The sequence below is a fragment of the Nerophis ophidion genome, linkage group LG01 (genome assembly GCF_033978795.1).
Source record: "Nerophis ophidion isolate RoL-2023_Sa linkage group LG01, RoL_Noph_v1.0, whole genome shotgun sequence".
Lineage (NCBI taxonomy): Eukaryota > Metazoa > Chordata > Actinopteri > Syngnathiformes > Syngnathidae > Nerophis > Nerophis ophidion.
Genome location: NC_084611.1, coordinates 9,195,958 through 9,220,292, shown reverse-complemented (window position 1 = coordinate 9,220,292; position 24,335 = coordinate 9,195,958). Strand labels below are relative to the sequence as shown.

The 24,335-nt window shown below is 36.1% G+C and overlaps 1 protein-coding gene across 2 annotated transcripts in view; it reads left to right on the top strand.

Moving 5' to 3' along the window:
- The window catches only part of emb (embigin), a 37,867-nt gene extending 13,997 nt beyond the window's left edge, over positions 1 to 23,870 (top strand). For both annotated transcript variants that reach the window (XM_061895605.1, XM_061895617.1), the window contains exons 6-9: positions 13,725 to 13,886; positions 13,960 to 14,077; positions 23,274 to 23,334; positions 23,417 to 23,870. In XM_061895605.1, the coding sequence (XP_061751589.1) occupies positions 13,725 to 13,886; positions 13,960 to 14,077; positions 23,274 to 23,334; positions 23,417 to 23,477 (402 nt within the window). In that variant the 3' untranslated portion in view covers positions 23,478 to 23,870. The remainder of the gene's footprint in view (positions 1 to 13,724; positions 13,887 to 13,959; positions 14,078 to 23,273; positions 23,335 to 23,416) is intronic.
- Positions 23,871 to 24,335: the final 465 nt, after the last annotated feature.

The following is a 24,335-nucleotide window of genomic DNA, read 5'->3' as shown; positions in this document are numbered from 1 at the left end:
AAGTTGCGCCAGCATAAAAAAAGGTTTCTCCAGCTTGAAAAAAAGGGGTTGCGCCAGTTTAAAAAAGGTTGCGCAAGCTTGAAAAAAGGGGTTGCAAACAGTGAGAAAAAACATGTTGCGGCAGTGTAAAATAGGGTTGTGCCAGTTTGAAAAAAGAGGTTGTGCCAGCGCGAAAAAAGATGTTGCACCAGCGTAAAATAGGGTTGTGCCAGTTTGAAAAAAGGGGTTGCGTCAGCTTGAAAAAAGGGGTTGCAAACAGTGAGCAAAAAGATGTTGCGCCAGCATAAAATAGTGTTGTGCCAGTTTGAAAAAAGAGGTTGCGCCAGCTTGAAAAAAGGGGTTGCGCCAGCGTCAAAAAACAAGGTTGTGCCAGTGTAAAGTAGAGGTTGTGCCAGCTTGAAAAAAAGAGGTTGCACCAACTTGAAAAAAGGGGTTGCAAACAGTGAGAAAAAAGATGTTGCGCCAGCGTAAAATAGGGTTGTGCCAGTTTGAAAAAAGGGGTTGCGCCAGCTTGAAAAAAGGGGTTGCAAACAGTGAGAAAAAAGAGGTTGCGCCTGTGTCAAAAAAGAGGTTGTGCCAGCGCGAAAAAAAGGGGTTGCGTCAGCGTGAAAAAAGGCGTTACACCAGTGTGAAAAAAGGCGTTGTGCCAGTGTAAAAAGAGGTTGCGCCAGCTTGAAAAAAAGAGGTTGCGCCAGCTTGAAAAAAAGGGGTTGCGCCAGTGTAAAAAGAGTTTGCGCCAGCTTGAAAAAAAGGGGTTGCGCCAGTGTAAAAAGAGTTTGCGCCAGCGTCAAAAAAAGAGGTTGCATCAGCTTGAAAAAAGGTGTTGCAAACAGTGAGCAAAAAGATGTTGCGCCAGCATAAAATAGTGTTGTGCCAGTTTGAAAAAAGAGGTTGCGCCAGCTTGAAAAAAAGAGGTTGCATCAGCTTGAAAAAAGGGGTTGCAAACAGTGAGAAAAAAGAGGTTGCGCCTGTGTCAAAAAAGAGGTTGTGCCAGCGCGAAAAAAAGGGGTTGCGTCAGCGTGAAAAAAGGCGTTACACCAGTGTGAAAAAAGGCGTTGCGCCAGTGTAAAAAGAGTTTGCGCCAGCTTGAAAAAAAGGGGTTGCGCCAGTGTAAAAAGAGTTTGCGCCAGCTTGAAAAAAAGAGGTTGCATCAGCTTGAAAAAAGGTGTCGCAAACAGTGAGCAAAAAGATGTTGCGCCAGCATAAAATAGTGTTGTGCCAGTTTGAAAAAAGAGGTTGCGCCAGCTTGAAAAAAGGGGTTGCGCCAGTGTCAAAAAACGAGGTTGTGCCAGTGTAAAGTAGAGGTTGTGCCAGCTTGAAAAAAAGAGGTTGCATCAGGTTGAAAAAAGGGGTTGCAAACAGTGAGAAAAAAGAGGTTGCGCCTGTGTCAAAAAAGAGGTTGTGCCAGCGCGAAAAAAAGGGGTTGCGTCAGCGTGAAAAAAGGCGTTACACCAGTGTGAAAAAAGGCGTTGTGCCAGTGTAAAAAGAGGTTGCGCCAGCTTGAAAAAAAGAGGTTGCGCCAGCTTGAAAAAAAGGGGTTGCGCCAGTGTAAAAAGAGTTTGCGCCAGCATAAAATAGTGTTGTGCCAGTTTGAAAAAAGAGGTTGCGCCAGCTTGAAAAAAGGGGTTGCGCCAGCGTCAAAAAACAAGGTTGTGCCAGTGTAAAGTAGAGGTTGTGCCAGCTTGAAAAAAAGAGGTTGCACCAACTTGAAAAAAGGGGTTGCAAACAGTGAGAAAAAAGATGTTGCGCCAGCGTAAAATAGGGTTGTGCCAGTTTGAAAAAAGGGGTTGCGCCAGCTTGAAAAAAGGGGTTGCAAACAGTGAGAAAAAAGAGGTTGCGCCTGTGTCAAAAAAGAGGTTGTGCCAGCGCGAAAAAAAGGGGTTGCGTCAGCGTGAAAAAAGGCGTTACACCAGTGTGAAAAAAGGCGTTGTGCCAGTGTAAAAAGAGGTTGCGCCAGCTTGAAAAAAAGAGTTTGCGCCAGCTTGAAAAAAAGGGGTTGCGCCAGTGTAAAAAGAGTTTGCGCCAGCTTGAAAAAAAGGGGTTGCGCCAGTGTAAAAAGAGTTTGCGCCAGCGTCAAAAAAAGAGGTTGCATCAGCTTGAAAAAAGGTGTTGCAAACAGTGAGCAAAAAGATGTTGCGCCAGCATAAAATAGTGTTGTGCCAGTTTGAAAAAAGAGGTTGCGCCAGCTTGAAAAAAAGAGGTTGCATCAGCTTGAAAAAAGAGGTTGCAAACAGTGAGAAAAAAGAGGTTGCGCCTGTGTCAAAAAAGAGGTTGTGCCAGCGCGAAAAAAAGGGGTTGCGTCAGCGTGAAAAAAGGCGTTACACCAGTGTGAAAAAAGGCGTTGTGCCAGTGTAAAAAGAGGTTGCGCCAGCTTGAAAAAAAGAGGTTGCGCCAGCTTGAAAAAAAGGGGTTGCGCCAGTGTAAAAAGAGTTTGCGCCAGCTTGAAAAAAAGGGGTTGCGCCAGTGTAAAAAGAGTTTGCGCCAGCGTCAAAAAAAGAGGTTGCATCAGCTTGAAAAAAGGTGTTACAAACAGTGACCAAAAAGATGTTGCGCCAGCATAAAATAGTGTTGTGCCAGTTTGAAAAAAGAGGTTGCGCCAGCTTGAAAAAAAGAGGTTGCATCAGCTTGAAAAAAGGGGTTGCAAACAGTGAGAAAAAAGAGGTTGCGCCTGTGTCAAAAAAGAGGTTGTGCCAGCGCGAAAAAAAGGGGTTGCGTCAGCGTGAAAAAAGGCGTTACACCAGTGTGAAAAAAGGCGTTGTGCCAGCTTGAAAAAAAGGGGTTGCGCCAGCTTGAAAAAAAGGGGTTGCGCCAGTGTAAAAAGAGTTTGCGCCAGCTTGAAAAAAAGAGGTTGCATCAGCTTGAAAAAAGGTGTCGCAAACAGTGAGCAAAAAGATGTTGCGCCAGCATAAAATAGTGTTGTGCCAGTTTGAAAAAAGAGGTTGCGCCAGCTTGAAAAAAGGGGTTGCGCCAGTGTCAAAAAACGAGGTTGTGCCTGTGTAAAGTAGAGGTTGTGCCAGCTTGAAAAAAAGAGGTTGCATCAGGTTGAAAAAAGGGGTTGCAAACAGTGAGAAAAAAGAGGTTGCGCCTGTGTCAAAAAAGAGGTTGTGCCAGCGCGAAAAAAAGGGGTTGCAAACAGTGTAAAATAGGGGTTAGGCCAGCATGGAAAAAAAGAGGTTGCAAACAGTGAGGAAAAAAGAGGTTGCACCAGCATGAAAAAAGAGGTTGTGCCAGTGTAAAACAGGGATTGTGCCAGTTTAAAAAAAGAGGTTGCAGCAGCTTGAAAAAAGGGGTTGCAAACAGTGAGAAAAAAGATGTTATGCCAGCGTAAAATAGGGTTGTGCCAGCTTGAAAAAAGGGGTTGTGCCAGTGTAAAAAGAGGTTGCGCCAGCTTGAAAAAAAGAGGTTGCACCAACTTGAAAAAAGGGGTGGCAAACAGTGAGCAAAAACATGTTGCGGCAGTGTAAAATAGGGTTGTGCCAGTTTGAAAAAAGAGGTTGTGCCAGCGCGAAAAAAGATGTTGCACCAGCGTAAAATAGGGTTGTGCCAGTTTGAAAAAGGTTGCGTCAGCTTGAAAAAAGGGGTTGCAAACAGTGAGCAAAAAGATGTTATGCCAGCATAAAATAGTGTTGTGCCAGTTTGAAAAAAGAGGTTGCGCCAGCTTGAAAAAAGGGGTTGCGCCAGTGTCAAAAAACAAGGTTGTGCCAGTGTAAAGTAGAGGTTGTGCCAGCTTGAAAAAAAGACGTTGCATCAGGTTGAAAAAGGTGTTGCAAACAGTGAGAAAAAAGATGTTGCGCCAGCGTAAAATAGGGTTGTGCCAGTTTGAAAAAAGGGGTTGCGTCAGCTTGATAAAAGGGGTTGCAAACAGTGAGAAAAAAGAGGTTGCGCCTGTGTCAAAAAAGAGATTGTGCCAGTGCGAAAAAAAGGGGTTGCGCCAGTGTAAAATAGGGGTTGTGCCAGCATAGAAAAAAAGAGGTTGCGCCAGCTTGATAAAAAGAGGTTGCACCAACTCCAAAAAAGGGGTGGCAAACAGTGAGAAAAAAGAGGTTGCGCCAGCGTCAAAAAAAGAGGTTGTGCCAGCGCGAAAAAAGATGTTGCACCAGCGTAAAATAGGGGTTGCGCCGTCTTGAAAAAAGAAGTTGCGCCAGCATAAAAAAAGGTTTCTCCAGCTTGATAAAAGGGGTTGCGCCAGTCTAAAAAAGGTTGCGCAAGCTTGAAAAAAGAGGTTGCAAACAGTGACAAAAAAGAGGTTGCGCCAGCGTCAAAAAAAGAGGTTGTGCCAGCGCAAAAAAAGGGTTGCGCCAGGGTAAAATAGGGGTTAGGCCAGCTTGAAAAGAAGAGGTTGTGCCAGTTTGAAAAAAGGAGGTTGCAAACAGTGAGGAAAAAAGAGGTTGTGCCAGCTTGAAAAAAACAGGTTGCGGCAGCTTGAAAAAAGGGGTTGCAAACAGTGAGAAAAAAGATGTTGCGCCAGCGTAAAATCGGGTTGTGCCAGCTTGAAAAAAGGGGTTGCGCCAGCTTGATAAAAAGAGGTTGCACCAACTTGAAAAAAGGGGTTGCAAACAGTGAGAAAAAAGAGGTTGCGCCAGCGTCAAAAAAAGAGGTTGTGCCAGCGCGAAAAAAGATGTTGCACCAGCGTAAAATAGGGGTTGTGCCATCTTGAAAAAAGAAGTTGCGCCAGCATAAAAAAAGGTTGCTCCAGCTTGAAAAAAAGGGGTTGCGCCAGTTTAAAAAAGGTTGCGAAAGCTTGAAAAAAGGGGTTGCAAACAGTGAGAAAAAAGAGGTTGCGCCAGCGTCCAAAAAAGGGATTGCGCCAGTGTAAAATAGGGGTGGGGCCAGCTTGAAAAAAAGAGGTTGCTCCAGCTTTAAAAAAAAAGGGGTTCGCCAGCGTAAGAAAGGTTGCGCCAGTGTAAAAAAGGGGTTGCAAACCGTGAGGGGAAAAAAAGAGGTTGTGCCAGCGTGAAAAAAGGGGTTGCGCCAGTGTAAAATAGGGGTTGTGCCAGCTTGAAAAAAACAGGTTGCATCAGCTTGAAAAAAGGGGTTGCAAACAGTGAGAAAAAAGATGTTGCGCCAGCGTAAAATAGGGTTGTGCCAGTTTGAAAAAAAGGGTTGCGTCAGCTTGATAAAAAGAGGTTGCAAACAGTGAGAAAAAGATGTTGCGCCAGCGTAAAATAGGGTTGTGCCAGTTTGAAAAAAAGGGTTGCGTCAGCTTGATAAAAAGAGGTTGCGCCAGCTTGAAAAAAGGGGTTGCAAACAGTGAGAAAAAAGATGTTGCACCAGCGTAAAATAGGGTTGTGCCAGTTTGAAAAAAAGGGTTGCGCCAGCTTGAAAAAAGGGGTTGCAAACAGTGAGAAAAAAGACGTTGCGCCAACGTCAAAAAAGGAGGTTGTGGCAGCGCAAAAAAAAGGGGTTAGGCCAGCTTGTAAAGAAGAGGTTGTGCCAGCATGGAAAAAAAGAGGTTGTGCCAGTTTGAAAAAAGGTTGTTGCAAACAGTGAGGAAAAAAGAGGTTGCGCCAGCATGAAAAAAGATGTGCCAGCGTAAAATAGGGGTTGTGCCAGCTTGAAAAAAAGAGGTTACATCAGCTTGAAAAAAGGGGTTGCAAACAGTGAGAAAAAAGATGTTGTGCCAGCTTGAAAAAAGGGGTTGCGTCAGCTTGAAAAAAGGGGTTGCGTCAGCTTGATAAAAAGAGGTTGCGCCAACTTGAAAAAAGGGGTTGCGCCAATGTAAAAAGAGGTTGCGCCAGCTTGATAAAAAGAGGTTGGGCCACCTTGAAAAAAGTGGTTGCAAACAGTGAGAAAAAAGAGGTTGTGCCAGCGCAAAAAAAGGGGTTGTGCCAGTGTAAAATAGGGGTGGGGCCAGCTTGAAAAAAAAGACGATGCGCCAGCTTGGAAAATATGAGGTTGCGCCAGCGTGAAAAAAGATGTTGCGCCAGCGTAAAATAGGGGTTGCACCATCTTGAAAAAAGGGGTTGCGCCAATGTAAAAAGAGGTTGTGCAAGCTTGAAAAAAAGATGTTGCGCCAGCTTGAAAAAAGGGGTTGCAAACAGTGAGAAAAAAGAGGTTGCGCCAGCATCAAAAAAAGGGGTTGTGCCAGCGCAAAAAAAGGGGTTGTGCCAGCGCAAAAAAAGGGGTTGCGCAGTGTAAAATAGGGGTGGGGCCAGCTTGAAAAAAAAGACGTTGCGCCAGCTTGGAAAATATGAGGTTGCGCCAGCGTGAAAAAAGATGTTGCGCCATCTTGAAAAAAAGGGTTGCGCCAGTGTAAAAAGAGGTTGCGCCAGCTTGAAAAAAAGAGGTTGCACCAACTTGAAAAAAGGGGTGGCAAACAGTGAGCAAAAACATGTTGCGGCAGTGTAAAATAGGGTTGTGCCAGTTTGAAAAAAGAGGTTGTGCCAGCGCGAAAAAAGATGTTGCACCAGCGTAAAATAGGGTTGTGCCAGTTTGAAAAAGGTTGCGTCAGCTTGAAAAAAGGGGTTGCAAACAGTGAGCAAAAAGATGTTATGCCAGCATAAAATAGTGTTGTGCCAGTTTGAAAAAAGAGGTTGCGCCAGCTTGAAAAAAGGGGTTGCGCCAGTGTCAAAAAACAAGGTTGTGCCAGTGTAAAGTAGAGGTTGTGCCAGCTTGAAAAAAAGACGTTGCATCAGGTTGAAAAAGGCGTTGCAAACAGTGAGAAAAAAGATGTTGCGCCAGCGTAAAATAGGGTTGTGCCAGTTTGAAAAAAGGGGTTGCGTCAGCTTGATAAAAGGGGTTGCAAACAGTGAGAAAAAAGAGGTTGCGCCTGTGTCAAAAAAGAGATTGTGCCAGTGCGAAAAAAAGGGGTTGCGCCAGTGTAAAATAGGGGTTGTGCCAGCATAGAAAAAAAGAGGTTGCGCCAGCTTGATAAAAAGAGGTTGCACCAACTCCAAAAAAGGGGTGGCAAACAGTGAGAAAAAAGAGGTTGCGCCAGCGTCAAAAAAAGAGGTTGTGCCAGCGCGAAAAAAGATGTTGCACCAGCGTAAAATAGGGGTTGCGCCGTCTTGAAAAAAGAAGTTGCGCCAGCATAAAAAAAGGTTTCTCCAGCTTGATAAAAGGGGTTGCGCCAGTCTAAAAAAGGTTGCGCAAGCTTGAAAAAAGAGGTTGCAAACAGTGACAAAAAAGAGGTTGCGCCAGCGTCAAAAAAAGAGGTTGTGCCAGCGCAAAAAAAAGGGTTGCGCCAGGGTAAAATAGGGGTTAGGCCAGCTTGAAAAGAAGAGGTTGTGCCAGTTTGAAAAAAGGAGGTTGCAAACAGTGAGGAAAAAAGAGGTTGTGCCAGCTTGAAAAAAACAGGTTGCGGCAGCTTGAAAAAAGGGGTTGCAAACAGTGAGAAAAAAGATGTTGCGCCAGCGTAAAATCGGGTTGTGCCAGCTTGAAAAAAGGGGTTGCGCCAGCTTGATAAAAAGAGGTTGCACCAACTTGAAAAAAGGGGTTGCAAACAGTGAGAAAAAAGAGGTTGCGTTAGCGTCAAAAAAAGAGATTGTGCCAGCGCGAAAAAAGGGGTTGCGCCAGTGTAAAATAGGGGTTGTGCCAGCATGGAAAAAAAGAGGTAGCGTCAGCATAGAAAAAAAGAGGTTGCGCCAGCTTGATAAAAAGAGGTTGCACCAACTCCAAAAAAGGGGTGGCAAACAGTGAGAAAAAAGAGGTTGCGCCAGCGTCAAAAAAAGAGGTTGTGCCAGCGCGAAAAAAGATGTTGCACCAGCGTAAAATAGGGGTTGTGCCATCTTGAAAAAAGAAGTTGCGCCAGCATAAAAAAAGGTTTCTCCAGCTTGATAAAAGGGGTTGCGCCAGTTTAAAAAAGGTTGCGCAAGCTTGAAAAAAGAGGTTGCAAACAGTGACAAAAAAGAGGTTGCGCCAGCGTCAAAAAAAGAGGTTGTGCCAGCGCAAAAAAAGGGTTGCGCCAGGGTAAAAAAGGGGTTAGGCCAGCTTGAAAAGAAGAGGTTGTGCCAGCTTGAAAAAAACAGGTTGCGGCAGCTTGAAAAAAGGGGTTGCAAACAGTGAGAAAAAAGATGTTGCGCCAGCGTAAAATCGGGTTGTGCCAGCTTGAAAAAAGGGGTTGCACCAACTTGAAAAAAGGGGTTGCAAACAGTGAGAAAAAAGATGTTGCGCCAGCGTAAAATCGGGTTGTGCCAGCTTGAAAAAAGGGGTTGCGCCAGCGTGAAAAAAGGGGTTGCGTTAGTGTAAAATAGGGGTTGTGGCAGCTTGAAAAAAAGAGGTTGCATCAGCTTGAAAAAAGGGGTTGCAAACAGTGAGAAAAAAGATGTTGCGCCAGCGTAAAATAGGGTTGTGCCAATTTGAAAAAAGCGGTTGCGTCTGCTTGATAAATACAAGTTGCGGCAGCTTGAAAAAAGGGGTTGCAAACAGTGACAAAAAAGAGGTTGCGCCAGCGTCAAAAAAAGAGGTTGTGCCAGCGCAAAAAAAGGGTTGCGCCAGCGTAAAATAGGGGTTAGGCCAGCTTGAAAAGAAGAGGTTGTGCCAGCATGGAAAAAAAGAGGTTGTGCCAGTTTGAAAAAAGGAGGTTGCAAACAGTGAGAAAAAAAGAGGTTGCGCCAGCATGAAAAAAGAGGTTGCGGCAATGTAAAATAGGGGTTGTGCCAGCTTGAAAAAAACAGGTTGCGGCAGCTTGAAAAAAGGGGTTGCAAACAGTGAGAAAAAACATGTTGCGCCAGCGTAAAATCGGGTTGTGCCAGCTTGAAAAAAGGGGTTGCGCCAGCTTGATAAAAAGAGGTTGCACCAACTTGAAAAAAGGGGTTGCAAACAGTGAGAAAAAAGAGGTTGCGTTAGCGTCAAAAAAAGAGATTGTGCCAGCGCGAAAAAAGGGGTTGCACCAGCGTAAAATAGGGGTTGTGCCAGCATGGAAAAAAAGAGGTAGCGTCAGCATGGAAAAAAAGAGGTTGCGCCAGCTTGATAAAAAGAGGTTGCACCAACTCCAAAAAAGGGGTGGCAAACTGTGAGAAAAAAGAGGTTGCGCCAGCGTCAAAAAAAGAGGTTGTGCCAGCGCGAAAAAAGATGTTGCACCAGCGTAAAATAGGGTTGTGCCATCTTGAAAAAAGAAGTTGCGCCAGCATAAAAAAAGGGTTGCTCCAGCTTGAAAAAAAGGGGTTGCGCCAGTTTAAAAAAGGTTGCGAAAGCTTGAAAAAAGGGGTTGCAAACAGTGAGAAAAAAGAGGTTGCGCCAGCGTCCAAAAAAGGGATTGCGCCAGTGTAAAATAGGGGTGGGGCCAGCTTGAAAAAAAGAGGTTGCTCCAGCTTTAAAAAAAAAGGGGTTCGCCAGCGTAAGAAAGGTTGCGCCAGTGTAAAAAAGGGGTTGCAAACCGTGAGGGGAAAAAAAGAGGTTGTGCCAGCGTGAAAAAAGGGGTTGCGCCAGCTTGAAAAAAAGAGGTTGCATCAGCTTGAAAAAAGGGGTTGCAAACAGTGAGAAAAAAGATGTTGCGCCAGCGTAAAATAGGGTTGTGCCAGCTTGAAAAAAGGGGTTGCGCCAGCTTGATAAAAAGAGGTTGCACCAACTTGAAAAAAGGGGTTGCAAACAGTGAGAAAAAAGAGGTGGCGTTAGCGTCAAAAAAAGAGATTGTGCCAGCGCGAAAAAAGGGGTTGCACCAGCGTAAAATAGGGGTTGTGCCAGCATGGAAAAAAAGAGGTAGCGTCAGCATGGAAAAAAAGAGGTTGCGCCAGCTTGATAAAAAGAGGTTGCACCAACTCCAAAAAAGGGGTGGCAAACTGTGAGAAAAAAGAGGTTGCGCCAGCGTCAAAAAAAGAGGTTGTGCCAGCGCGAAAAAAGATGTTGCACCAGCGTAAAATAGGGGTTGTGCCATCTTGAAAAAAGAAGTTGCGCCAGCATAAAAAAAGGTTGCTCCAGCTTGAAAAAAAGGGGTTGCGCCAGTTTAAAAAAGGTTGCGAAAGCTTGAAAAAAGGGGTTGCAAACAGTGAGAAAAAAGAGGTTGCGCCAGCGTCCAAAAAAGGGATTGCGCCAGTGTAAAATAGGGGTGGGGCCAGCTTGAAAAAAAGAGGTTGCTCCAGCTTTAAAAAAAAAGGGGTTCGCCAGCGTAAGAAAGGTTGCGCCAGTGTAAAAAAGGGGTTGCAAACCGTGAGGGGAAAAAAAGAGGTTGTGCCAGCGTGAAAAAAGGGGTTGCGCCAGTGTAAAATAGGGGTTGTGCCAGCTTGAAAAAAACAGGTTGCATCAGCTTGAAAAAAGGGGTTGCAAACAGTGAGAAAAAAGATGTTGCGCCAGCGTAAAATAGGGTTGTGCCAGTTTGAAAAAAAGGGTTGCGTCAGCTTGATAAAAAGAGGTTGCAAACAGTGAGAAAAAGATGTTGCGCCAGCGTAAAATAGGGTTGTGCCAGTTTGAAAAAAAGGGTTGCGTCAGCTTGATAAAAAGAGGTTGCGCCAGCTTGAAAAAAGGGGTTGCAAACAGTGAGAAAAAAGATGTTGCACCAGCGTAAAATAGGGTTGTGCCAGTTTGAAAAAAAGGGTTGCGCCAGCTTGAAAAAAGGGGTTGCAAACAGTGAGAAAAAAGAGGTTGCGCCAGCGTCAAAAAAAGAGGTTGTGCCAGCGCGAAAAAAGATGTTGCACCAGCGTAAAATAGGGTTGTGCCATCTTGAAAAAAGAAGTTGCGCCAGCATAAAAAAAGGGTTGCTCCAGCTTGAAAAAAAGGGGTTGCGCCAGTTTAAAAAAGGTTGCGAAAGCTTGAAAAAAGGGGTTGCAAACAGTGAGAAAAAAGAGGTTGCGCCAGCGTCCAAAAAAGGGATTGCGCCAGTGTAAAATAGGGGTGGGGCCAGCTTGAAAAAAAGAGGTTGCTCCAGCTTTAAAAAAAAAGGGGTTCGCCAGCGTAAGAAAGGTTGCGCCAGTGTAAAAAAGGGGTTGCAAACCGTGAGGGGAAAAAAAGAGGTTGTGCCAGCGTGAAAAAAGGGGTTGCATCAGCTTGAAAAAAGGGGTTGCAAACAGTGAGAAAAAAGATGTTGCGCCAGCGTAAAATAGGGTTGTGCCAGCTTGAAAAAAAGAGGTTGCATCAGCTTGAAAAAAGGGGTTGCAAACAGTGAGAAAAAAGATGTTGCGCCAGCGTAAAATAGGGTTGTGCCAGCTTGAAAAAAGGGGTTGCGCCAGCTTGATAAAAAGAGGTTGCACCAACTTGAAAAAAGGGGTTGCAAACAGTGAGAAAAAAGAGGTGGCGTTAGCGTCAAAAAAAGAGATTGTGCCAGCGCGAAAAAAGGGGTTGCACCAGCGTAAAATAGGGGTTGTGCCAGCATGGAAAAAAAGAGGTAGCGTCAGCATGGAAAAAAAGAGGTTGCGCCAGCTTGATAAAAAGAGGTTGCACCAACTCCAAAAAAGGGGTGGCAAACTGTGAGAAAAAAGAGGTTGCGCCAGCGTCAAAAAAAGAGGTTGTGCCAGCGCGAAAAAAGATGTTGCACCAGCGTAAAATAGGGGTTGTGCCATCTTGAAAAAAGAAGTTGCGCCAGCATAAAAAAAGGTTGCTCCAGCTTGAAAAAAAGGGGTTGCGCCAGTTTAAAAAAGGTTGCGAAAGCTTGAAAAAAGGGGTTGCAAACAGTGAGAAAAAAGAGGTTGCGCCAGCGTCCAAAAAAGGGATTGCGCCAGTGTAAAATAGGGGTGGGGCCAGCTTGAAAAAAAGAGGTTGCTCCAGCTTTAAAAAAAAAGGGGTTCGCCAGCGTAAGAAAGGTTGCGCCAGTGTAAAAAAGGGGTTGCAAACCGTGAGGGGAAAAAAAGAGGTTGTGCCAGCGTGAAAAAAGGGGTTGCGCCAGTGTAAAATAGGGGTTGTGCCAGCTTGAAAAAAACAGGTTGCATCAGCTTGAAAAAAGGGGTTGCAAACAGTGAGAAAAAAGATGTTGCGCCAGCGTAAAATAGGGTTGTGCCAGTTTGAAAAAAAGGGTTGCGTCAGCTTGATAAAAAGAGGTTGCAAACAGTGAGAAAAAGATGTTGCGCCAGCGTAAAATAGGGTTGTGCCAGTTTGAAAAAAAGGGTTGCGTCAGCTTGATAAAAAGAGGTTGCGCCAGCTTGAAAAAAGGGGTTGCAAACAGTGAGAAAAAAGATGTTGCACCAGCGTAAAATAGGGTTGTGCCAGTTTGAAAAAAAGGGTTGCGCCAGCTTGAAAAAAGGGGTTGCAAACAGTGAGAAAAAAGACGTTGCGCCAACGTCAAAAAAGGAGGTTGTGGCAGCGCAAAAAAAAGGGGTTAGGCCAGCTTGTAAAGAAGAGGTTGTGCCAGCATGGAAAAAAAGAGGTTGTGCCAGTTTGAAAAAAGGTTGTTGCAAACAGTGAGGAAAAAAGAGGTTGCGCCAGCATGAAAAAAGATGTGCCAGCGTAAAATAGGGGTTGTGCCAGCTTGAAAAAAAGAGGTTACATCAGCTTGAAAAAAGGGGTTGCAAACAGTGAGAAAAAAGATGTTGTGCCAGCTTGAAAAAAGGGGTTGCGTCAGCTTGAAAAAAGGGGTTGCGTCAGCTTGATAAAAAGAGGTTGCGCCAACTTGAAAAAAGGGGTTGCGCCAATGTAAAAAGAGGTTGCGCCAGCTTGATAAAAAGAGGTTGGGCCACCTTGAAAAAAGTGGTTGCAAACAGTGAGAAAAAAGAGGTTGTGCCAGCGCAAAAAAAGGGGTTGTGCCAGTGTAAAATAGGGGTGGGGCCAGCTTGAAAAAAAAGACGATGCGCCAGCTTGGAAAATATGAGGTTGCGCCAGCGTGAAAAAAGATGTTGCGCCAGCGTAAAATAGGGGTTGCACCATCTTGAAAAAAGGGGTTGCGCCAATGTAAAAAGAGGTTGTGCAAGCTTGAAAAAAAGATGTTGCGCCAGCTTGAAAAAAGGGGTTGCAAACAGTGAGAAAAAAGAGGTTGCGCCAGCATCAAAAAAAGGGGTTGTGCCAGCGCAAAAAAAGGGGTTGTGCCAGCGAAAAAAAAGGTGTTGTGCCAGCGCAAAAAAAGGGGTTGCGCAGTGTAAAATAGGGGTGGGGCCAGCTTGAAAAAAAAGACGTTGCGCCAGCTTGGAAAATATGAGGTTGCGCCAGCGTGAAAAAAGATGTTGCGCCAGCGTAAAATAGGGGTTGCACCATCTTGAAAAAAGGGGTTGCGCCAATGTAAAAAGAGGTTGTGCAAGCTTGAAAAAAAGATGTTGCGCCAGCTTGAAAAAAGGGGTTGCAAACAGTGAGAAAAAAGAGGTTGCGCCAGCATCAAAAAAAGGGGTTGTGCCAGCGCAAAAAAAGGGGTTGTGCCAGCGAAAAAAAAGGTGTTGTGCCAGCGCAAAAAAAGGGGTTGCGCAGTGTAAAATAGGGGTGGGGCCAGCTTGAAAAAAAAGACGTTGCGCCAGCTTGGAAAATATGAGGTTGCGCCAGCGTGAAAAAAGATGTTGCGCCATCTTGAAAAAAAGGGGTTGCGCCAGTGTAAAAAAAGGGTTGCGCCAGCTTGAAAAAAGGGTTTGCAAACAGTGAGAAAAAAGATGTTGCGCCAGCGTCAAAAAAAGAGGTTGTGCCAGCATCATAAAAAAATGTTGCGGTAGTGTAAAACAAATGTTGTGCTAGTGCATAAAGAGTCAGTGCTGTGTAGGAGCATGTATTTAGTAGCCACTCCTAAGTGGCAAAAGGGAGGAAGGTTGCGTGGGTAGAGGACATGTCACCTGCATGCAAGCACAACCTGCATGCAAGCACAAAGATGTTACACAGGCATAAAAATATGTTCATCGGGCAGGAGCAAGTATTTCATTGAACTACATTTTGCTTCCTTATAGGAGGAGATTGACGCCACAACGGAGCCCCAGAAGTACGAAATCAAAACGGACGGCAAGGCGACCAAACTCCTGGTGCACAATCTGACCCTCCTGGACTCCGGGTTGTTTCACTGCGGCGCCGTCTACGCCATCAGCACCGCCATGAGCCATGTGGAGCTAAAGGTCAGCTGCACACACACACACACACAAGGTGAACACGTGTCACATGACAAAGTAACAATGTGGTCCTTCAAAGGTGATCACCATTTACGAGCCGCTGAAGCCGTTTGCTGCCATCGTGGTGGAGGTGCTCGTCTTGGTGGCCGCCATTCTGACGTTTGAGAGGATTCAGGCCAAGAAGCGCAAGGCAGCAGGTTGTTGTTCACACAGCCATCATTATAACCTTTTATCAAGTTTGATGCTCCAATGTTAGCAAGATGCATGATCAGAGAAGACACTGCAACTCCCAGGGGCTTCTTACTCCATCTGATATTCCCAAAAGGCTGTTAGTTTAAAATTTACCTCTCAACGACGGACAAGCCGTCTCCTTTTTTCTGTAAATGCAACCATGACGTCAGAATTTGGTGGACCGCTCCAGTGCTCAGACTAGGGATGGACTTTTAATTGACTAAAGAGAAGCTCGTAAAACGTAATCCTTTTTCTTGAGATATTCCTCTAGTGAATAATTGTTGAACAATACAACTTCTTTCATGCAAAATTACAACCTTTTTGTAAAGAAAACAAACTTTTTTTCCCACAATACTTTATTTAAAATGGCACACATTCTCTTTTCAAATTTAGACTTGTCTCAAAATGTTCCTAAAGTCCTTAACTGTTGCACAATGACAGTTTTTTCCCCTCAAAACATAATTTTTGTCTGAAAATTTTTTTTTTTGTAAAATTACATAAATAAAATTTTTTTTTCAGAATATTCCTAAAAATTCTTGTATGAAAACTTTTTCTCACAAAATCACAGCTTTTTTTCCCCCAAAATTATTTACATTTTTCAGAATATATTTTGACATTTAATTGGATACTTTTTCTTAATATATTTTTTAAAAACACAATTTTTTTCCTTAAAATATTTCTAAACAATTCTTGAAAAATATTTTTCTCACAAAATTGCGGTTTTCTAAAAATAAAACACTTTTTTTTAAACAATATATTTTTACTTTAATCCTGTAAAATTGCATAATTTGTTTGTGTAAAAATTTTAATTATGTAAAATTTCATACTTTTGTCATGTAAAATAAAATAAAAAATTGTGAGAATATTCCTAAAACATTATCACAAGAAAACTTTTTCTCACAATATTGCAACTTTTTTTGTAAAGAAAACAAGCTTTTTTTTTCCACAATACTTTATTTAAAATGGCACACATTCTCTTTTCAAATTTAGACTTGTCTCAAAATGTTCCTAAAGTCCTTAACTGTTGCACAATGACAGTTTTTTCCCCTCAAAACATAATTTTTGTCTGAAAAATTTTTTTTTTGTAAAATTACATAAATACATTTTTTTTTCAGAATATTCCTAAAAATTCTTGTATGAAAACTTTTTCTCACAAAATCACAGCTTTTTTTCCCCCCAAAATTATTTACATTTTTCAGAATATATTTTGACATTTAATTGGATACTTTTTCTTAATATATTTTTTAAAAACACAATTTTTTTCCTTAAAATATTTCTAAACAATTCTTGAAAAATATTTTTCTCACAAAATTGCGGTTTTCTAAAAATAAAATACTTTTTTTTAAACTATATATTTTTACTTTAATCCTGTAAAATTGCATAATTTGTTTGTGTAAAATTTTTAATTATGTACAATTTCATACTTTTGTCATGTAAAATAACATTAAAAATTGTAAGAATATTCCTAAAACATTATTGTAAGAAAACTTTTTCTCACAATATTACAACTTTTTTTCTAAAAATAATTTACTCTTTTCAGAATATTTTAGACTTTTATCATCTAAAATGGCATACTTTTTCTTAAAATAATTTAAATTTTATTTTTTTTCTTAAAATATTTCTGATCAATTATTGTAAAATATTTTTTTTCTCACAACATTGTGGTTTATATACTTGATTTTTTTTTAAATAATATATTTTTCTTTAATCCTGTAAAATGGCATAATCTTTTTGTTTAAAATGTTAACTTTATTCTCAAAATATTCTGACATAATTCTTGTAAAATAACCACTTTTTTTTCTCATACAATTACTGTTTTCTTTTGATGAAAACATTTTTTTTCATAATATATTTGACTTTAATCCTGTAAAATAGCATAATTTTATTGTGTAAAATTGTAATTTATTCCTCAAAATATTCTGACATAATTTTTGTACAATGACAATTTTTTTCTAGCATTAGTTTTCTTTTAAAGAAAAAAAAAATCATATTTGACTTTAATTATGTAAAATCTCATACTTTTGTCTTGTAAAATAAAATGAAAAATTGTGAGAATATTCCTAAACAAATATTGTAAGAAAACTTTTTCTCACAATATTACAACTTTTTTTCTAAAAATAATTTACTCTTTTCAGAATATTTTAGACTTTTATCATGTAAAATGGCATACTTTTTCTTAAAATAATTTAAGTTTTATTTTTTTTCTTAAAATATTTCTGATCAATTATTGTAAAATATTTTTTTTCTCACAACATTGTGGTTTATATACTTGATTTTTTTTTTAAATAATATATTTTTCTTTAATCCTGGAAAATGGCATAATCTTTTTTTTTTAAATGTTAACTTTATTCTCAAAATATTCTGACATAATTCTTGTAAAATAACCACTTTTTTTTCTCATACAATTACTGTTTTCTTTTGATGAAAACATTTTTTTTCATAATATATTTGACTTTAATCCTGTAAAATAGCATAATTTTATTGGGTAAAATTGTAATTTATTTCTCAAAATATTCTGACATAATTTTTGTACAATGACAATTTTTTTCTAGCATTAGTTTTCTTCAAAAAAAAAAAATCATATTTGACTTTAATTATGTAAAATCTCATACTTTTGTCTTGTAAAACAAAATGAAAAATTGTGAGAATATTCCTAAACAAATATTGTAAGAAAACTTTTTGTCACAATATTGCAACTTTTTTTCTAAAAACAATTTACTCTTTTCAGAATATTTTAGACTTTCATCATGTAAAATGGCATACTTTTTCTTGAAATAATTTTTATTTATTTTTTTTCTTAAAATATTTCTGATCAATTCTTGTAAAATATTTTTTTTTCTCACAACATTGTGGTTTATAATAAATAATATATTTTACTTTAATCCTGTAAAATGGTATAATCTTTTTGTTTAAAATTGTAACTTTTTTCTCAAAATATTCTGACATAATTTTTGTAAAATAACCACTTTTTTTCTCATACAATTACTGTTTTCTTTTGATAAAAAATATTTTTTTCATAATTGACTTTAATCCTGTAAAATTGTAACTTTTTTTCTCAAAATATTCTGACATAATTTTTGTACAATGACAATTTTTTTCTCGCTTAGTTTTCTTTTTAAAAGAAAAAATCACATTCGACTTTAATTATGTAAAATTACATACTTTTGTCTTGTAAAATAAAATGAAAAATTGTGAGAATATTCCTAAAAAAAAATTGTCGGAAAACTTTTTCTCACAATATTGCAACTTTTTTTCTAAAAATAATTTACTCTTTTCAGAGTATTTGAAACTTTTATCATGTAAAATTGCATACTTTTTCTTAAAATAATTAAAAAAAATGTTTTTCTTAAAATATTTCTGATCAATTCTTGTAAGATATTTTTTTCTCCCAACATTGTGGTTTTTATACTTTTTTTGGTAAATAATATATTTTACTTTAATCATGTAAAATTGCATCATCTTTTAGTGTAAAATCTTAACTTTTTACTCAAAGTTTTCTGACATAATTCTTGTAAAACAACCACTTTTTTCTCATACCATTACTGTTTTCTTTTTATAAAAATTACTTTTTTCATAATATATTTGAGTTTAATTATGTAAAATTACATACTTTTGTCTTGTAAAATAAAATAAAAAATTGTCAGAATATTTCAAAAATTTTTTGTAGGAAAACTTTTTCTCACAATATTGCAACTTTTTTTTCTAAAAATAATTTACTTTATTCAGGATATTTGACTTTTATCATGTAAAATTACTTTTTCTTCAAATATTTAAAAAAAAAATACAATTTTTTTCTTAAAATATTTCGAATCAATTCTTAAAAAATAAAAAAAATTCTCACAATATTGTGGTTTTTGTACTTTATATATTTTAATCCTGTAAAAATTGCATAATTTTTTTGTGTAAAATTGTAATTTATTCCTCAAGATATTCTGACGTAATTCTTGTACGACGACAACTTTTTTCTCACAATATTACTGTTTTCTTAATAAATACTGTTTTCATAATATATTTTACTTTATGTAAAATTACATAATTTTCTAAAATAAAAAAATGTAAATGTCAGAATATTCTTCAAAAATCTTGTATGAAAATTTTCTCACATTATTGTAACTTTTTTGTCCAAAAATAGTTCTTTTTTCAGAATGAATTTTACTTTTATCATATAAAATGGAATACTTTTTCTTGTTTTTTTCTTAAAATATTTCTAAACAATTCTTCTAAACTAACAGTTTTTCTCACAATATTTTGGTTTTCTAAAGATACAATACTTTTTTTTTTACTATATGTTTTACTTTAGTCCTGTAAAATTGCACATTTTTTTTGTGTAAAATTTGAACTTTTTGCTCAAAATATTCTGACATAATTCTTGTACAATGATAACTTTTTTCTTAAAACATTAGTTTTTTTAAAAATACTTTTTTCTTAATATATTTGACTTTAATTATGTAAAATTACATACTTTTGTCTTGTAAAATAAAATGAAAAATTGTGAGAATATTCCTAAAAATTCTTGTATAGAAATTTTTTCTTAAAAAATAAAAAAATTCTCACAATATTGTGGTTTTTGTACTTTATATATTTTAATCCTGTAAAAATTGCATATTTTTTTGGGTGTAAAATTGTAACTTATTTCTCAAGATATTCTGACATAATTCTTGTACAATGACAACTTTTTTCTCACAATATTACTGTTTTCTTAAAAATTGCTGTTTTCATAATATATTTGACTTTAATGACGTAAAATTACATAATTTTGTTTTGTAAAATAAAACAATTTAGATGTCAGAATATTCTTAAAAAATCTTGTATGAAAATTTTCTCACATTATTGTAACTTTTTTGTCCAAAAATAGTTCTTTTTTCAGAATGTATTTTACTTTTATCATGTAGAATGGAATACTTTTTCTTAAAATATACATATTTTTTGTTTTTTTCTTAAAATATTTCTAAACAATTCTTCTAAACTAACAGTTTTTCTCACAATATTTTGGTTTTCTAAAGATACAATACTTTTTTTTTTACTATATGTTTTACTTTAGTCCTGTAAAATTGCACATTTTTTTTGTGTAAAATTTGAACTTTTTGCTCAAAATATTCTGACATAATTCTTGTACAATGATAACTTTTTTCTTAAAACATTAGTTTTTTTTTAAATACTTTTTTCTTAATATATTTGAGTTTAATTATGTAAATTTACATAATTTTGTCTTGTTAAATTAGATAGATAAATACTACTTTATTGACTCCTTCAGTAGAGTTCCGTTAGGAAAGTAAAAAAAAAGAAAAAAATTGTCAGTATATTCCTAAAAATTATTGTAGAAAAACTTTTTCTCACAATATTGCAACTTTTTTTCTAAAAACAAATTACTTTACAATATATTTTACTTTAATTCTGTAAAATGTCATTTTTTGTGTGTAAAATTTTAAACTTTTTAGTCAAAATATTCTACAAGACATAATTCTTGTACAATGACAACTTCTTTTTCACATTACTGTTTTCTTTAAAAAAACAACAACATATATTTGACTTTAATTATGTAAAATTACATACTTTTGTCTTGTAAAATAAAATGAAAAATTGTGAGAATATTCCTAAAAATTCTTGTATAGAAATTTTTTCTTAAAAAATAAAAAAAATTCTCACAATATTGTGGTTTTTGTACTTTATATATTTTAATCCTGTAAAAATTGCATATTTTTTGGGTGTAAAATTGTAACTTATTTCTCAAGATATTCTGACATAATTCTTGTACAATGACAACTTTTTTCTCACAATATTACTGTTTTCTTAAAAAATGCTGTCTTCATAATATATTTGACTTTAATGACGTAAAATTACATAATTTTGTTTTGTAAAATAAAACAATTTAGATGTCAGAATATTCTTAAAAAATCTTGTATGAAAATTTTCTCACATTATTGTAACTTTTTTGTCCAAAAATAGTTCTTTTTTCAGAATGTATTTTACTTTTATCATGTAGAATGGAATACTTTTTCTTAAAATGTACATATTTTTTGTTTTTTTCTTAAAATATTTCTAAACAATTCTTCTAAACTAACAGTTTTTCTCACAATATTTTGGTTTTCTAAAGATACAATACTTTGTTTTTTACTATATGTTTTACTTTAGTCCTGTAAAATTGCACATTTTTTTGTGTAAAATTTGAACTTTTTGCTCAAAATATTCTGACATAATTCTTGTACAATGATAACTTTTTTCTTAAAACATTAGTTTTTAAAAAAATACTTTTTTCTTAATATATTTGAGTTTAATTATGTAAATTTACATAATTTTGTCTTGTTAGGTTAGATAGATAAATACTACTTTATTGAGTCCTTCAGTAGAGTTCCCTTAGGAAAGTAAAAAAAATAAAAAAATTGTCAGTATATTCCTAAAAATTATTGTAGAAAAACTTTTTCTCACAATATTGCAACTTTTTTTCTAAAAACAAATTACTTTACAATATATTTTACTTTAATTCTGTAAAATGTCATTTTTTGTGTGTAAAATTTTAAACTTTTTAGTCAAAATATTCTACAAGACATAATTCTTGTACAATGACAACTTCTTTTTCACATTACTGTTTTCTTTAAAAAAACAACAACATATATTTGACTTTAATTATGTAAAATTACATACTTTTGTCTTGTAAAATAAAATGAAAAATTGTGAGAATATTCCTAAAAATTCTTGTATAGAAATTTTTTCTTTAAAAATAAAAAAAAATCTCACAATATTGTGGTTTTTGTACTTTATATATTTTAATCCTGTAAAAATTGCATATTTTTTTGGTGTAAAATTGTAACTTATTTCTCAAGATATTCTGACATAATTCTTGTACAATGACAACTTTTTTCTCACAATATTACTGTTTTCTTAAAAAATGCTGTTTTCATAATATATTTGACTTTAATGACGTAAAATTACATAATTTTGTTTTGTAAAATAAAACAATTTAGATGTCAGAATATTCTTAAAAAAATCTTGTATGAAAAATTCCTCACATTATTGTAACTTTTTTGTCCAAAAATAGTTCTTTTTTCAGAATGTATTTTACTTTTATCATGTAGAATGGAATACTTTTTCTTAAAATATACATATTTTTTGTTTTTTTCTTAAAATATTTCTAAACAATTCTTCTAAACTAACAGTTTTTCTCACAATATTTTGGTTTTCTAAAGATACAATACTTTGTTTTTTACTATATGTTTTACTTTAGTCCTGTAAAATTGCACTTTTTTGTGTGTAAAATTTGAACTTTTTGCTCAAAATATTCTGACATAATTCTTGTACAATGATAACTTTTTTCTTAAAACATTAGTTTTTTTAAAAATACTTTTTTCTTAATATATTTGAGTTTAATTATGTAAAATTACATACTTTTGTCTTGTTAAGTTAGATAGATAAATACTACTTTATTGACTCCTTCAGTAGAGTTCCCTTAGGAAAGTAAAAAAAAATAAAAAAATTGTCAGTATATTCCTAAAAATTATTGTAGAAAAACTTTTTCTCACAATATTGCAACTTTTTTTCTAAAAACAAATTACTTTACAATATATTTTACTTTAATTCTGTAAAATGTCATTTTTTGTGTGTAAAATTTTAAACTTTTTAGTCAAAATATTCTACAAGACATAATTCTTGTACAATGACAACTTCTTTTTCACATTACTGTTTTCTTTAAAAAAACAACAACATATATTTGACTTTAATTATGTAAAATTACATATTTTTGTCTTGTAAAATAAAATGAAAAATTGTGAGAATATTCCTAAAAATTCTTGTATAGAAATTTTTTCTTAAAAAATAAAAAAATTCTCACAATATTGTGGTTTTTGTACTTTATATATTTTAATCCTGTAAAAATTGCATATTTTTTGGGTGTAAAATTGTAGCTTATTTCTCAAGATATTCTGACATAATTCTTGTACAATGACAACTTTTTTCTCACAATATTACTGTTTTCTTAATAAATACTGTTTTCATAATATATTTGACTTTAATGACGTAAAATTACATAATTTTGTTTTGTAAAATAAAACAATTTAGATGTCAGAATATTCTTAAAAAAATCTTGTATGAAAAATTTCTCACATTATTGTAACTTTTTTGTCCAAAAATAGTTCTTTTTTCAGAATGTATTTTACTTTTATCATGTAGAATGGAATACTTTTTCTTAAAATATACATATTTTTTGTTTTTTCCTTAAAATATTTCTAAACAATTCTTCTAAACTAACAGTTTTTCTCACAATATTTTGGTTTTCTAAAGATACAATAATTTGTTTTTTACTATATGTTTTACTTTAGTCCTGTAAAATTGCACATTTTTTTGGTGTAAAATTTGAACTTTTTGCTCAAAATATTCTGACATAATTCTTGTACAATGATAACTTTTTTCTTAAAACATTAGGTTTTTAAAAAAAAAAATTTTTCTTAATATATTTGAGTTTAATTATGTAAAATTACATACTTTTGTCTTGTTAAATTAGATAGATAAATACTACTTTATTGACTCCTTCAGTAGAATTCCCTTAGGAAAGTGAAAAAAAATAAAAAAAATTGTCAGTATATTCCTAAAAATTATTGTAGAAAAACTTTTTCTCACAATATTGCAACTTTTTTTCTAAAAACAATTTACTTTAAAATATATTTTACTTTAATTCTGTAAAATCTCATTTTTTGGGGGTAAAATTTTAAACTTTTTTTCTCAAAATATTCTGACATAATTCTGGTGCAATGACAACTTATTTTTCACATTACTGTTTTCTTTAAAAAAACAACAACATATATTTGAATTTAATTATGTAAAATTACATACTTTTATCTTGTAAAATAAAATGAAAAATTGTGAGAATATTCCTAAAAATTCTTGTATAGAAATTTTTTCTTTAAAAAAAAAAAAAAAAAAAAAAAGTGTCTTCCTTAGAGAGACCAGAACAAACTGTGCTAAAGTGACAAAGCAGAGACTGAGTCAGAATAATAAACAATGGTGACAAACTGGGCGGTTCCCCCCTGAGTTAATCAAGCCTTTTGGCTGTCTTTTGGGGGTTGGTGGAAAAGCCTGGAAATGAAATTCCCTTTAATCATAAAAAGCCATAAATGAGTTTAAAGAAGAGCGGACATGCTGCAATAATAACACAGTCTGTGTGTGTCTCAGCCTCAGGGAACCATGTAGCAGACACCGAGCCCGCTACCGACCCGCCCACCGCCGCCACCACGTGAGTATCCATCATTTATTGGATGGACGCCGAATGTGCGCACGTTGACTTTGTGTCTTGTTGCTGTGACGTTTGGATTTAGGCCGCAGGCAGGAGCCAACGGACTGGAAGAGACCACCTCCACCAGGCAACGCAAAATGTGAAGTCTCCGACACGGTATTGAACAAAGCACTCAGCAATAGTTTAATTTCATCCAAACGTTTTGCATCTCACATTACAAAAGAACGGCCAGAAGCAATAACTTCTTGAATATTTTATCCAGAAGGAACCTCTCCTCTTTCCACTTCCTGTTGAGGTGCTAAAATGTGAGTCCGATACATAAATACTCATCAAAGTTTGGAGACACTTTCTCAGCAGGTGCAAAAATGTCCGCAAACTTTTGACAGGTACAAGAGTATTATGTAGAAATTAATGAGAAAATAATAGAATATTCATGCAATATCAGCTGTTTTTTTGTATCGGAGTGTGCCAACATAGTCATGTTTGTACGACTTTCATCATGTCACCTGGCTGCTTCAAATAAAAGTTTATCCGTCTTCTTCCGCTTATCCAAAGTCGGGTCGCGGTGGCTGCAGCCTAAGCAAAAAAAAACGCCCAGATTTCCCTCTCCCCAGCTACTCGGTCCAGCTCTTCCCCGGGAGATCCTGACGCCTTCTCAGGCCGGCTGGCATCCATTAGCTTATGGCAGGGGTGTCCAAACTTTCTCCACTGAGGGCCGCACACGGAAAAATCAAAGCAAGCGGGGGCCATTTTCATATTTTTTATTTTTAAAAACCAATGGGCAAAAAAGTATTTAGTCAGCTAGCGATTGTGCAAGTTCTCCCACTTCAAATGATGACAGAGGTCTGTAATTTTCATCATAGGTACACTTCAGCTGTGAGAGACAGAATGTGAAAAAAAAATCCAGGAATTCACATTGTAGGAATTTTAAAGAATTTATTTGTAAATTATGGTCAAGCATTCAAAGCTCTCACTGATGGAAGGAGGTTTTGGCTCAAAAT